Source organism: Rattus rattus, chromosome 8, assembly GCF_011064425.1.
Source record: "Rattus rattus isolate New Zealand chromosome 8, Rrattus_CSIRO_v1, whole genome shotgun sequence".
Taxonomy (NCBI): Eukaryota; Metazoa; Chordata; class Mammalia; order Rodentia; family Muridae; genus Rattus; species Rattus rattus.
Window position 1 is genome coordinate 47,345,558 of NC_046161.1, and position 15,936 is coordinate 47,361,493.

Sequence of the window (15,936 nt, forward strand, 5' to 3'; positions counted from 1 at the left end):
TAAAACTGGTTTAGAGAAGTCCAGAAGGAGAAACTATTACTATAGCAAGAGAATTTGTCATTAATCAGCCCCTGTAGAGTGTGTATTATATTGATTTTCACAATGCAAATAAGAAGGTACTGCTTTCTTGTTCCCTTTGGAAGTTTGCCATCTCTAGGACCTGACCATCTGTCTTTGAATCCTTTGTTTCCTTAAAAAGAAGAGAGAGATCTTTGGTAGATAGAAAGGAGAGAGAACGCTAATAGCAGAGCAAAAATAAAAATAATCCAAACTTTGGACATGATGCTGTAATGTGCAATATTATGTAAATATTAATATTGTACAATGTAATGTTATTACAAATGTAATATGCAATATTATGATGCATGTAAATGCAACAACAAAAGAGTATAAAAAGCATGGTGGGAATGCCTTCTGCTTGGGAGGGTTGAGGACAGGCTCCTGTGGAGAAAGTAGTAATACAGGACCTGGACTTTGAAGGATGAACAGCCATTGACAAGGACCAGCCTCAGCTTGGAGAGGAGTTCCTGAGAAAGGGATGTTTGGGAGTGGCAACAGAAACACTTGAAGTCAAATGTGGGTACAAGCTGACAGCTCTGTGTTCTGCTTGAGCTAGCTCTCCAGACAGCTCTGTAGATAGCTCAGCTCTTGCAGACCAAAGCCCAGTCTTTTATTTACATATCAATTCAAATCATTATTCCAGGTTCCCTTTTGATTATCTCATGAATCAGCATTTTATGACCTTAACCTCTTGAGACATCCAGTACATATTTTTAATATCGAAAATGAAGTCAGATATCTGCCCACCTTTGTAAGCACAAACAATAAGTTTAGCTGGGTGGGTTCTCATTCTGAAATTACCATTCCCACCACACCTGGATTTAAACTCGCTCTGCCCCAGGCTGACCTTGAACTCAGGGATGTACATGCCTTTGTATCTTTCTGATGAGCTGGCTCATTAGTGCAGCTGCCTTTGTTCTTTTAGGTTCATGAAGACCCCTCATACAATTCATAGTGCCTCCCTGTATTTTGCATAGTTGAGAAATTATACATTCTTTTTTTTTTTCTTTTTTTTCGGAGCTGGGGACCGAACCCAGGGCCTTGTGCTTGCTAGGCAAGCACTCTACCACTGAGCTAAATCTCCAACCCGGAGAAATTATACATTCTTGAACCCATGTTTTCAGAGTTCTTTCCTACAGCCTTAAGGGCTGTCTTGAAAGTCACAGCACTTAATCATTTGCTGAAGAACACATTTTCATTTCCCAGACTTGTGCTGTTTCTAGTTAACATGGATTTATTAAGAGGGAGAGCACTCCTCAAAGGAGGAACATTAAAATATGTACATTATTATATAAAAAAGCCCCATGCCTACAGCAACTATCAACACTTGTTGAGAACTCAGGTCCCACTGGATCTGCTCCAGGGGCAGGAAACTATGTCACAATGTCCCTTCCACTGGTTATACAGGACACAGCAAACCATTTCAGAAAGAAAACATTGAGAAAGGGCAAAAAATCAGGGACAAAGGTCTAGAAGTCTATGATATTTAAGGCATTGTATATGTCATACCTTGGAGCACAAGGAATCTGTACTGAGAAGGAAAGGCTTACACCGAAGTTGGGAAAGGGCCTTTATATGATTTTAATGCAAAGGCATTTAAACCTCATTTTCCAAGTCAGGAATGGGAAACAGACTTCTTGTTTTATGGTGACTCTGTAGCATGGAGGGGAAGAGTGAGCCTCAAATGAGGATCAATATCTGATCTGGGTCACAAAGCACTGAGGCTTCTCTCTCATGATGCCATGAGGCCTGTGTTTAGCTGAAGAAAATCCCTGTTACCTGGATACAGTATTCTGATAGACCAAGAACTGTGGGATTCTGCTAGGAGCAGTGAGATTCAGTATGAGTTCTAAAATCCAACATCCTGAGGATGAATCCTCTCTCCACTTCCAGTGGGGTCTAAGCAAATGGCCTGGCCTCTTGAAACTTTAGTTTCCTGAAGGTGGGGATGATATAAATACCAACTTCCTGGGATTGATAAAATACTCAAAGTCTTTAACATAACAACTTTAATAATCTGCATTAACTTGCTTCTGGTAAGAAAACAACTCCTGATCATAGCTCACATGCTGCTTAAATAAAAGAGTCCATAGAGCAGTGGTAATGCTCGGTCTTTACGCCTGGTACCAGCCCCAGACCAGCTGTAGAGCTAAAGTTGCATGTTAGTAAAGTCATGTTTGGTTTTTGTTTGTTTGTTTGTTGTTGTTAGCCATTCGGTTCACATAGCTCTGTGTCAGAAGCATCCTGGATATGTTGGGTGTATAGGATTGGTCTTAAGAGAGCCTGGGTCCCTAGATAGAGGGACCTTTCAACCTACAGATATTCATCTCTCACTTGGTCCCTCAATGCATGAATTTTTCATTTCATTATAAATGTTTTCTATGCAAAATTGTGATTCAGGAGGAGGCCACAGGCATTTACTCTGGTGTGCATGGAGGAAATCTGAAGGGTGTTTGGGTGTTAAGTGCAGCCCAGTGGGGACACATGCCTTTAACTAAATCCCAGCACTCAGGAGGCAGAGGCAGGTAGATCTCTGCAATTTCAAGTCCTGCCTGGTTTACAGAGGGAGTTCCAGGGTAGCCAGGGCTACACAGAGAAACCCTATCTCAAAAAAACAGAGAGAGAGAGAGAGAGAGAGAGACAGAGAGAGAGACAGAGAGAGAGACAGAGACAGACAAGCAGGCAGGCAGGTAGACAGAGAGAATCATGATTGGTGACTTTTATCTAGTAAGTTCTTTCTGAACCAACTACCAAAACTACAGATTTTGGAATGATGGATTTTATAGCATCTATAGCAAGTTGTTAATAAAATGGAGAAATGAGCCAGTGTTGTAGACTGAGACAGGAAAATTTGCTGTGATAGTGAGGTCAGTCTGGTGGGCTACCTAGGAGGTCCAAGACAGCCTGGGCTACAAAGTAAGATCCTGTATTAAAACAACAAAACAAAAGTAGAAAACAGAAGAGAACTGAAGAGTGTGGAAGAGAAGCCTCTTCGTAGTCCAAGGATAAAAGAACTAACTTTAAACAATTTTTTCAAGTGATTAACTCTCAGTTTTCATATCTCTAATGGGTATCTATAATCAAAGTTTTATTTGTTTACCTTAGATTTTTATATTTGTGTGACAGATTATATTCAACAATGAATAAATGATCATGGGAATATTGTTTCTTCATTGATAAGCCCCCTTTGTGAGTATTCGCTTATGCCCATAGGGCTACAAACACAAGTCAATGAAATCTGGGCAGGCTTCTGTGGGCAAACAAGGGAGGTGTGGGGGGTATAAAGGGATCTGGACTCTTAGCCAGGGCCTTGGCAAGGTTAGACCTCTGGCCTCTGACTTTATAGATAAGATGTGATATGAGGTAGAAGGGAGACACTAGGGAGCCAAGTACTCAAAGGCACAGACAAGACTGGGTAGCAAAGTGACCTACAAATAAAGGGGAAAGGACCAGAGGTGCCAGTCTTGCTCAGGAGTCAAACCCTGGCAGGGTGAGCCGAGGCATGAGGCAGGACTGACAGCCAGTTGGACAAAAGGTATACAGGAGGAGTTGTGGCACTGTAAAGGGAAGACGGTAATCCCCCCCAAGGTTATAAACCAACTCGAGCTTGAAAGTATGACAGTGATTGAGTTTGATATCAACATGAACACTTGCTAGGATTTGTTTTTAACAGAATACAACTTCAGTTTTATATCTGCCTCCTAAATCCTTTAAAAATAATAGTAGTTTTAAAAGATATGCAAGATCTTACCTCTCAGTGCTTTGTTTCAGAATTATTAAATCTACTCACAGTGGTGTGTGTGAGGGTTCTCTCCTCTTCCTCCTCAAAAATGTAATTTTTTTTTTTTTGAGCTTGGGACCAAACCCAGGGCACTCTACCACTGAGCTAAATCCCCAACCCATAACTTGCTTTCAAAGTCTTCATAAGTGTGCTAGGCTCTGCTATGACGTGTCCACTAGTTTATTTTTCCTGTCCTCTCCTTGCCTCTGCCCTCTGGTCCCTCTCCTCCCTTTTGTATTCATGTCACATGTATTTGATCACCCTCCTTGTGTTTCTTCTCTGTTCTATCAATCAGAATGACCTCTAGATAGAAACACTCTCCTTTTTGAAGCCCTCTGAGCTCACAAAACTCAAGGTTCACCTGGATAGCTGCTAAGATACTCTTAATAGAAAATGCAAAGTCAGGAAATCCAAAGTCCTAGCTATTAGCACCATGTAAACAATATTCCCAACTTGAGAAAGGCTAACTTTCTGATTGCCAGGAAACTCTCTTCTACCATAAGGCCTGTTTAATTCTGAAAGAGTCGCAGCGTCTCCCTGAACATTGTTATTATAAGAATTAACATACATTGAATTATGTGTAAGGGCTTGTACATAAGAATGTGTGTGTGTGTGTCTGTGTGTGTGTGTGTCTGTGTGTGTGTGTATGTGTCTGTGTGTGTGAAGGTATATATAGGGGAATGTACATGAGTGTGCATAGGAGCATGTGTAAATTGAGGGTATGCCTAGGTTGGCATATGTAGGGGAATGTGAAGATGAGATGAGGATGTGTATAAGGGAACATGCATATGAAAATGTGTGTAGGGTTATGTGTGTGTGGATAGATATAGATAGATGATAGATAGATAGATAGACAGACAGACAGACAGACAGACAGACAGACAGACAGATAGATAGATAGATAGATAGATAGATAGATATGGAAGTATGCATATGAGGCTTTGTGTAGGTGTTCATGGTCCACTGTAAACAGCAAAAATAAGGAAACAGTAAACAGAGAAACTAATGTTGAGAAAATTGATCAGTAATTCTTAAGCTAGCTGGAGAGATGGCTCAGTGGTTAAGAGCACTGACTGCTCTTCCAAAGGTCCTGAGTTCAATTCCCAGCAACCACATGGTGACCCACATCCATCTGTAATGGGATCTGATGCCCTCTTCTGGTGTGTCTGAGGACAGCTACAGTGGACTCACATACATAAAATTCTTAAGCTAGAACCTTTGACATTTTGGGAGAACACATGAGTATTTTAGCTAGAGAAGATGTAAACTGATCTTTTTTGTTGTTGTCGTTGTTTTAAAATTGACAGGCAAAACTGTATACTTCACCTGTTGGGAGTCAACCCGTCGCCAGTGTGTTTGTTCCTAAGGCAGCCATCATGAGGGAGGAGAGCGGCATGCCCCCACCCTGGGACACTTCCCTGCTGGAGAGGGAGTTTTTCCAAGGTAAGCTCTGCACCAGCTCTGCCTGGGAACTCCGGGAGGGAAATAAAGGGAGGCAAATACTAACTGTAGTTTGTACTACACGCTCTTAACAAATCAAAGCCTGAACTCACTTCCTTCATCTGAGGAGGATAAACCCAGATCTTGAATCTTATGGTTACATATAAATCTAAGCCAATAATCTGAGATCAAAGAATGACAGACCTATGGGCTGGTAATAATGTTTAATATTTTACCTTGGGTTACAAAGAAATGCATCTATAAAGCTTGCTCTTCAAAGTCTGTTCCTGATTAGGGCATAAACGCATTGTGATAAAATCTTGCAGTCATTAAACCATTCGCTGAACTGACTTAGATTCCAGAAGTACATAATATACAGGAATCTTATAATTGATGCCATAGTTCAACTTCCATGTGCTATTCTGGATCACAATTGGCCTGGCCACTAGGAGAGTTAAGTCCGTGGCCACTCAACAGCTTTACTGTGAGGAGACCTATTCAGCTTGCAGTGAAGTGGAACCAGTGGTAGTCACTCACGAGAGCGCAGGCTCGGATCTGTCTAGGAACACCCTGGGGCAAGATGGACAGGGACCTGGGGAAAACCTAATCCAAATGAAGCTTTTGTTTGAAGAGGAATGATTCCGGCATACATCTCTGAAAATAAGGTAGAAGACAGAGCACTGATTTCTCTGGCCTCTTGAGTAGTAAGAAAGGCAGCCCCATTAATGTGACATTCTGAACATCTTTGAGTCGGTGAATTTTGTTATGGGTAAGAGTCCAGGTGTCCATGATCTCTTGTGTGTTTTCTATTCTATATGTGTTTTGTTTTGTAGTTAACATGGGCTTTAATATGTAGAGGGGCATAGACAGCTCAAAGATAGATTTTTACCATTCGTTTTAAAGACAGATTTCATTAAGTCTGTAGAGTTTTCTTTTATTTTTATCTTTTTTCCCTCCCTTATAATCTGGCATAGTTTGGTAATTTTATTGTGGATTGTTTCAGTGACTAGAAATCAAGTGGCTTTTCATTGAGAATCCCTTCCTCATGTGATCTTAGTGATCAAGATAAGCTGTTGCTGGAGTTGTCAGCTCAGGAGACTTACAGAGAGCAAAAGGGAAAAGATGCCTTTAGTGCCTGCCCAGATGTGACTGGCACATTGCTTGTACGTCCCTATATGACACTGTATGTACTCGGATGCTGACATGCTCTGCTTTCCACGATTCATTAGTTTAAAAAAAAAAAAAACAAACCACTAACTAGCAAGTAATATAACTAAAGTGGGTCGTTAACCCAAGGAAAGATTTCTGTCAGCACTTTGAATAATACTTATTTCTCTTTCCTGATTTTTATTAGGGAGTATTTCACCAATAAATGCACATAAAATATCTACACTGATATGTCTGTTATAAGGAAAAGTCTTAGGAAAAATCTAAATACCTTAAAGAGAGTGCAGTTATAATAGTTTAATGGAGGAAAATGTTTTCTATGATTAAATACAATGCAAAACAATGCTAGTGTTAAGCCTGAAAATTTCAAAAAGACCAAATTCATGACCGTGCAATTAAAGCAAGCTGTATTTTGAGGTGTACTTGGGACAGGTCAGCCAGCTGTTTTACCCCAAGAAAGCAGCCTTTGATGGCCTCTTGAAGTCCCTTTTATAGGAGAGATAAGGTATTCAGAGGTGAGAGAGAGCTGTTATACACTGTTAGAAATATACAATGAAAGAGAAGGATCATGGGTAAGGATGTACATTGTGTGAATGGGGTTGCAAGCAGTTTACGTGAGATCTAAGAAACAGGGACTATTAACTACAAATAGAAACCTTAACTTGCTAGGACTTAACACAGGACAAACAGAAACCTTAACCCGCACAGGACAGACAAGAACTTCTTACAGATAGATACCTTAACTTGAAAGAATTTAACACAGGACAACCAGGAACCTATTCTTAACTATCTTAACTGCAAACAGAACCCTCAACCTGCAAGAAACATTGCTCCGGTTTTGGTCTCCCATCAGCTTGCAAGATACATTGTTTCTGTTTTGGTCTCCCATCAGCTTGCAAGGTGCATTGCTCTTGCTTTGCTCTCTCAGCTAGCAGCAACTTGAATGATGAATGGTGGCTTATCTAAAGTTGCAGACTAAGGTACTTTTGGTACCCTGGGTCTGAGATTGGCCTCCATCCTTCATGTTGTAAGGAGATCACTGGGCCCTGGTTGGATAGCCCCCTCTCGGAGACTTTGCTCATAAGATAAATGTCAGCACTGGTTCACAACAGCAGCTTTCCCTCCTAAAAAAGCTGTACATCGATTGAGTGGCTCAAGCCGTTGTATAATGAGACCCAGGAGACAGTGTCTGGGTCCGAATCCCTGCACTAAGTGACCAGGGCCTTATCTTGATTTCTTCAGTATCTTCACTTATAAAACAAAAATAGTAAAAGTGCCATCCCTGTAAAGTTTATATACGTATTTACTAGTTAATGTTCTGTGCCTGGCACATGGGAAGTGCTATATTACAGTATTTTTCTTGAAAAATAAGTCTATAGTTAACATATCATCTGATAATATTGTATAGAACTTTAAATTCCGCATATCATCCAAATTTGTCCAACTAAGTGTTTATACATTAAATGGTACTGCTTTTGTCTGTAATGCTATTTTCTGAACAGAATAGCTGAGAAATCGCATACCGTGCACAGACTTATTTGTATTACAGTCTCATGATGTGAATAAAGGTTGAACTATTACCGTAACCTTGTGATGAAAGGAGAGACGTGAATTAATAATCCTCGGCTCGCCTACTCTTCAATGGCACACATTGCGATCTACATTATTCTCTTCTGTTATTAGTCCATGTCGCGCAGAGTAAACAGACCTTAGATACACAGAGAGGACCTGGTTAAAACTGATTAGGAAAAATGTAACTTTGTGTGTATGTATGCACACATGTGTGTGTGTGTGTGAAGGTTTGTGTGAAGGCAAATGTATGTGTTTGTGTTTGTGAGTGTGTGTGTGTGTGTGTGTGTGTGTTCATTTGCATGTGGAGGCCATACTCAGGAGATTTTCACCTTGTGTTTGTGTGTATGTGTTCATATATGTGTGGGTGAGCATGTGAGTGAGTTATTGTGTGTGTGGTGGCCAGAGATCATTATTGAGTGTCTTCTAATTGGCTCTCTACCATTTTATTCATGTATGTATGTATGATTGTATGTATGGTATGTATGAGTGGTGTGTGTGCTTGTTTGTGTCTGTGGGGTACACATGAGAGTGCACAAAGCTCACCCCTAGTGACACACTTCCTCCAACAAAGCCACACCTCCTAATAGTGCCTCCCTGGAGGCCTATGGGGGCCATTTTCATTTAAACTGCCACATTGACTCACTGAGCTCTCTACCTTTCAGAAATTATTTTCTATATAATATATATATATGTGTGTGTGTGTGTGTGTGTGTGTGTGTGTGTGCACGAGTATAGACGTGAGTGTGCCGTGGTGCTCATGAGGTCAAAGGTCAACTCTCAGGAGTCTTTTGCCACCTCCCACCTTATAAAGCAGGGTTGCTCTCACTGTGCAGTATCTTCCATGGCGGCCAGCTGACAAGAGCTCTTACCTACTCTCGTCTCCACTTCCCCTCTTGCTGTAGGAGTCCTGGGGATGAAAGCCACCATACCCAGCTTGTTTCTATGGGTTCTAGGGATTGAGGTCATCAGGCTGGCATGACTGCTGAGCCATCATCCCAACTTCTGCCTTATTTTTTGTGGCTGGTATCTCTCTCTCTGAACCTGGAGCTCACCAATTTGGCTAGACTGGTTGTCTACTGAATTACAGGAATCCCTTATCTCTGCCTCCCTGGTGATAGGATTACAGGTCCAGGTCACCACACCTAGCCTTTTACATGGGTACTCAGGATCTAAATTCAAGTGTTCCTGTTTATGTAGCATCAATCTGACTGACTGAGCTGACACTCTGATCTCTATCTTGTTGTTTGAGCCGAGGTCTTCCTGGAATCAAGAGATTCCATTTAGGCTTGGGTGGCTGGCCAGCAACCTCCAAGGTTGCGCGTCTGCTCCCACTTGTCTGCTCTCCGCTCCCCCACTGCCGAGACTGCAAACTCATGGCTCTCTTCTGGCTTCTTTCTGGGGAGTGAGTCCAGGTCTTCATGCTTGTACAGCAAACATTTTACTGACTGAGTCATCTCCTTGCCCCAGAATAGAGCTTTATAGCCTTAAAGATATGATGAGAAAAGAAAGAAAATTGCATTACAGTCTTGTAAAAGTCATGTTATCATGTTAAATCATGTTAAATCATGTTATCATGTTAAATCATGTTATCATGTTATCATTTAAACATAGTCAAGATTCATGTCATACCAGCCAGGCACACTCCTTTAATCCTAGCAGCTGAGTGGCAGAGACAGACAGATCTGAGTTTGAGGCCAGCCTGGTCTACAGAGTGGGTTCCAGAACAGCCAGGCTACACAGAGAAACCCTGTCTTGAAAAAACCAAAATGGAAAAAAAAAGATTAATGTTACATTTATAATAACAAAATATGAGTCTCAGAAGGGGATTTTAATGACAGCCAATTGTTATAAAACTACAAAATCATATACAAAAACTAATTCACCGGGGGTTGGGGATTTAGCTCAGTGGTAGAGCGCTTGCCTAGCAAGCGCAAGGCCCTGGGTTCGGTCCCCAGCTCCGAAAAACAAAACAAAACAAAACAAAACTAATTCACCTTCTCCTTTAGTTTTAGATGACTTGGACAGCAAGCTGGCTGAGGAACAATCTGCAGGCTCGATGAATGCCAGAATTCCATTCAACTATGGGTCAAGAACACAGTTCAAGCTGTCTCACAGGACCAGGCAAGGTCATGGCACAGGAAGGCACCAAAACTACCACAGCGAAACTTCCAATATGTCTATCTATGACATCCTAAGACCTGGGACCCCTAGAGAAGGCTTTAAAACCTTTTCTCCTAGGACCAAGACAATTTATGATATGTATAGGACCAGGGAGCCCAGGGTCTTGAAGGAAGACTTCACGCTAAAGAATGCATTTGGTAGCGCATCTCTGTGCTTCGACAGCCGGCAGAGATCAGCCTCACCTGTCGCAGGGCGTTTCACTGCAAGGAGTTTACACTTCCCAGCCGACACTCAAAACAAGACTAGTTTTACGCCAGTGAGACACCAGCAAAGCCCCAAAAGGACTCCTTTATCATCCATCATATGGAATAGGCCAGATGCTTCTAGACACAGGCAGGATCAGGAAGAGTCCCTGGGGATACCAGCACCCATGGACATTGACCCTGCCGAGCAATATGTGTCTCCTAGGTACTTTCAGGAAAATAGGAGGTATGAGGTGTGCCATTCACAGAACGCCTACCAAAGCTACCCTTTTAATGTCCCCGTGGATAACGCAATGAGTCCTGACGCGTTGGAGAACTCAGAGAATATGCCATTCTACCGTCAGAACAACCCGTTTGCAAGGTCTTTCTTTAGCAGTACCTTCAGACAGAGCAGAGAACAGAGATTTGGACAGAATTCTTTTTGGAGCCGACAGGAAGAACATTCTTCCTGGTCTGACTTTCCCCAGAGCAGGAAGCCATTCCCTTGTTCTGACAAGGACTTTGAGATGATTTCTGTTGACGCAAACAGGGTGCCATCTGCTTACAGCCATCATGTCCCTTCTCAGCACTGGAGGCCACGTTCTCCCGGCTGTGGAACATACGTTTTCAGAGGTCAAGAAGATGCACATTGCTGGCGATCTGACCTTCAAACATGCCCACTGGAGAACATGGACACCTCACAAGTTAGTGAGAACCAGTTTCCACCCCATTTGGTCACACCGGATGGGTTTTCTGTAGCTGACTCAAGCTGCCCCGTCCAGTCGTCTGGGCTGGACTCTCAGCAGGGTTACTTCCCTGTTGAAGAGGCTGCACATGAGGACCCTCGTTTGTTTGGCAAGGCTCAGAATCCAGTTTCTTCATTCAGAACTCCCTTCCCCCTGAGTCCCGATCACAGAAGGGAGTCTCGGAGTTCCAGCTTCCAGAATTCCACAGCTACTTTGCAGAAAGTAATCCCCAATAAACCAGACTCGCTTCCAATAAGAAACTGTGTAGACGTTCCTGTGGCGTGTAGCCATTCTGCTGAATCACCGTCTCTTACTGAAACCCAGCCCAACGTCCCAGTCACAGAAACGAACAGTGAGAAAGACATGGATGTGTCTATTTCAGAGGATGAACAGCTGAACAAGATGGAACAGAAGAACAGGCCAACTGGGTTACCCCAGTCTGTTTCACGGACAGTGATCTCTAATGACGTACCTGATTTTCAAAATGCCCCCTCCCAGGACTCAACCCCAAATGACAGGTATGGTTTTAATGCACCTGCCACAGAACATTCCAGAAGATCACCCAGGGTCTTTTCCAGGAAAGGTGCTTCCCAAGTTCATACAACACAAAGAGATCAAAGCGATGAACTGAGCAAAAGTAAATGTTTTTCTGGGGACAGGAGACTTGACTCAGCAGCTTCTCTGCCTTTCATCCAAGAAAGTGGAACACCCACATCTCTTCCCAGCCCAAATCAAGGTTGTCACCAGAAAACCGGAGGTGATGAAGACAGTTCAAGCACCATTAAAAATAGCCATTGGTGCTTTGAACCCATCACTAACCAAAATTCACAGCCTCCAGAGGAGACTATTTTAGATCTTGGGCGACAGCAAGGTCCTTCCACTCATTCCACCGATGGCAGCAAGCTGGCCGCTGGGCACAGCGTCTCACGAGATCCCTTACATGTGTCATCAGATGCACCCCAAGATTCTTTCTTTAATGCTCTGCTGGTGCCTTCCACTGCAGTGTTCTCCAGGAGCCTTTCAGACCAGGATTCAGGCCAAGAACAAAGAGAAGAAAAAGCTACCAAAAGCCAAAGTAGTCAGCTGGCTGTCAGTTCTACGGACAAGCAAGAGAGTCACGATGGGCCTGCACTTCTGCATGATGCCATTCACTGCCACCCATACTCTCCCCTCAGGAACGGGAGGGGGAAGGGAAGAGTAAGGCGCCGTGTATCCTGCATCGAGAAACTAACCAAGACAGAGAGTAGAGAGGCACCCACAAGAGAAGGCCATGGCTGTGCTGAGGACCAAAGCAGCAGCAAATCTCCTGAGCTCAACACAGTCTACTGCACCCTGCCAAGAAAACCCGCCAGCTTTCTCCTACACAGCGGACAGCGGGAAAGTAAGGCTGCTTCAGTTAGGAATGGGCCACTTCCGTTCCAAATAAAAAATAAAGCGGATGTTCCCACTGGAGAGAGCACATCTGACAAGTCAGTGAGTGATGCTGCAAATTCAGTCATGGGGACACCCAAAGCCACCAAGAGGATGACAGATATGAAAGCCATTAGATCGGCCTCGGTTAGGAAAGGGCCACTCCCTTTCCTCATCCAGAGGGCGGTATCATGTCCTTCAGGGGAGACGTGTACCTTGGCTGAAAAGTCCCCAGTCCTGGACATGGGGACTGTAATACCCAGGCCTGGAGGGAGAATCTTCAACTCTCTGGAAGATGACTCATCATTTAGAGAGAGCGCTTTCTTCGAAAAGGAACTCGTTCAAGAACACACGGGGAAGAAGAGTGAGCCTCCAGCCCCCAGAATGAGCTCGTTTACCGTTTTAAACAAAAACCCTGAACCTTTTTGTGCTGTTGGATCAGGAAGAGAGAGTGGGAAGGCGTTGCACAAGTTTAAGACAACTAGCATGTTTTCTGTCTCTGGTGATGAAGAGAACATAAAGTGTCTTGAGGTGGTTTCAATATATTATACTCTACCCAGGAAACCCAGCAAAAAGTTCTGCAGCCTCCTTCAGCAGTATGCCCAGGGTGCCGGTTCCCTTAGAGATGCTTTTCAGGAAGAGACTAAAGGGTCTCCTAATGCTTTAGAAATCGGTGAGCTGAATTGTCCTACACAGATGCTCTCAGTAACACCTCCACCACAAGACCTAAGGATGCAGGTTGACAGCCCTGAGAGTGAGACTGTCTCCCAGTTGCCAGACAGGGAGGCTTCCAAATCTACACTAGAGGAAATGGCTTCTGTGGGACCAGATGTTTCTCTTCCTAGAAAAGAGCCTAAAATCGAAGCGATTTCCCCAAGTAATGTACCTAAGACAACTGTAGATGATTCGCTAAACTGGGGGAAAAGAGGGAAGGAACTGGTAAGACAAATCCTGCAGACCCCATCACTGCTTCAGGAAAAAGGTGCTGGAGAAGAAAAGACCAAGAGTCATCAACAGCCTTCGAAAGGAGGAAGCAGTGATCCCTCTGGTCTCCCATCCCACTCAGAAGGTAATGTTGAAAATTCCCAAACTAGGAGAGATTCAGGAAGGTGTGCCCGTGGCTTGACCACTCTCTCAACAGGAAATGGATGGTATGCTCGGAGAGATCACGTGGCTGCAGCTGTAGGTGACCGTTCTAGTAGGTCACAGCCTAGGGAAACCAGTGGGACAACTGGGCCAGACTGCCAAAACCTGACCGACAAAATGCTCCCTGACTCAGAGAGCCAAGCCTTTGCTCTAAGGCCAGCATTGCATAAGCGGCAGCTTGCTGAAGACGCTCAGACTGGGGGAGCAGGTCTGCCGTCGGAACCCAGGCAGGCAGAAAGTCAGGAAATGAATACAGCAGAGATGAGGAAGGTTGAAGATGGAGAACAAATGTTGTCACAGGATCAAACTTTACTTCCTGGAGGAAATCTTAAAAATAAAACCAACACCGATGACCTAGAAACAAGAGACAGATACTCAGGTAAACACAGATTGGCAGCCATATCTAATGCAAGCAAAAAGATCCCAGCTAAGGATTTAAGTTCCAGAAAACATGTAGCTACAATCTTCTCCCGAAGTGAAAGCGGATCTGGCTTTAGGAGGCTATCTCTTTGTAGACCAGAGGGCAACCCACTGTCCCCTGAACCTACTGTAAAACCCTCAGAGCCCACAGACGAAAGCAGCGTGAGGAACGTGGACAAATCTGAGAGCCTTCTCCAGGCGGCCACAGTATCTAGCCCTGGACCTCCTGGTCAGTCCCGCAGTCAAAAGTCTGCTAACGTTTTGCAACCGCATCTGAATGGGTCACACGGTGTCTTAGAAACACCCCCAAAGAGCGAGGACTCTAAAGCACAGATTGTAGGAGAGTTGGTAGCCCCAGCCAGCCCCTTGGAGAAAAGCTCCGGCCGTCAGCGGAGGTTAAGTCCTCCTTCCCCCCTAGAGCCTACACAGAAACCTACAGTGAGCTCCCACTGTCAGCTGTTGCGGCACACGAGTGCCCCATCTCCAGACTCGGAACCCGAGCCACCCCTCTACAGGTCAAAGAGTTTAAGAAACTTCAACGTGCAAAGCCCTCCTCCCAAAGCCAGGGGACGCCACTTCTCTGAAAACACTTCCATTGACAATGCCCTGAGCCAACTGTCCCTCGAAGATGGCTCCTTCCCCAACAGCAGGTACAGTCGAAGATTCAAATCGTTTTCTGAGCTTCCTGCCTCTTACGAAAGTGAAAGCTGGTCTTCATATAACAATAGGACACGAGGTCCCAAGTCCACCTCATCCATTTCCAGGCCGATTGACTATGGAATTTTTGGGAAAGAGCAGCAGTTGGCTTTCTTGGAGAATGTCAAGCGCTCACTCACACAGGGAAGATTGTGGAAGCCAAGTTTCCTCAAGAACCCTGGCTTCCTCAAGGATGACGTTCTTAATGCTGCACAGTCAGAGCTGCTAAATTCTCCTGAAGGTCAGGCGCCAGAGGATGGCTTATTGCCGAGCGAACCACTTAATATCTACAGGGACGACCCAGTGGACCCACTGGACTCAGACTGGGACACAGACACCACCACAGATGATGAGTACTACCTGGATGAAAATGATAAAGAGTCAGAACTATGAGACTTTTGTGAGAAACTGCACAGTATAACCCTTTCACGTTTTGCTTTTTACCAAAACCTTACCGTGGAAATTAGTCCAATAATTATAGACAGGTCAAAGAGATCTGGTTTGGGTAGTGTCCAGATCTTTTCTGTTCCATTTGTTTTCCCTTCTGAATTCTAAGACAGTGCTCACTGTTCTTGAAGGGTTGCGTGTGTGTGTTTTTTCTGCTATGTTTTTCCTGGTGTGTTTGAACTTTGCCTTCCTTTGTCTCTTCCCCCAGCCTTATCTCTAAGCCACTTTCCAATGTTAGCACAATTGTCCTCATCATAACTTCTCTCACCTCTAATAGTTTGGGGACGTGTTCGACCTTGTAAACTTGTTCATTACCCAGCACAGATGCAAAACTGAATTTCCTCTCTCTGTCCACAGCCTGAATTGAAGATATGAAAATATGACATAGGGAAGGCAATAGTGGGGTAAAATGCTGTCACTGTGTGCATATGTTTATGCAGTGTCTGCAGAGGCTAGAAGAGGACATTGGAGCCCCCAGAATGGGAGGAGCAGATGGTTGTTAGGGGTCACATGGGCGCTGGGAGCCACAGCTGGGTCCTCTGCGGGAGCTGCAAGTGCTCTTAGCCACCGAGTTCTCTCCAGCCACAAGACACACGGGCATCTCTGTTATGCCCTGTTGTGTGGGCATCCTTGCACTTCTGTAGTGGACACATTTGAGGACACGTTAGGTTATAAATGAAGGGTGAGT

The 15,936-nt window shown here is 44.1% G+C and overlaps 1 protein-coding gene across 3 annotated transcripts in view; it reads left to right on the top strand.

Moving 5' to 3' along the window:
- Exph5 (exophilin 5) overlaps positions 1-15,936 on the top strand; it is a 75,768-nt gene extending 59,832 nt beyond the window's left edge. For 2 of the 3 annotated variants that reach the window (XM_032909794.1, XM_032909795.1), the window contains 2 exons: positions 5,149-5,284; positions 10,027-15,936. In XM_032909794.1, the coding sequence (XP_032765685.1) occupies positions 5,149-5,284; positions 10,027-15,194 (5,304 nt within the window). In that variant the 3' untranslated portion in view covers positions 15,195-15,936. Of the gene's footprint in view, positions 1-5,148; positions 5,285-5,752; positions 5,947-10,026 lie in introns of those variants that run through there. The other variant, XM_032909796.1, reaches the window with a different exon arrangement.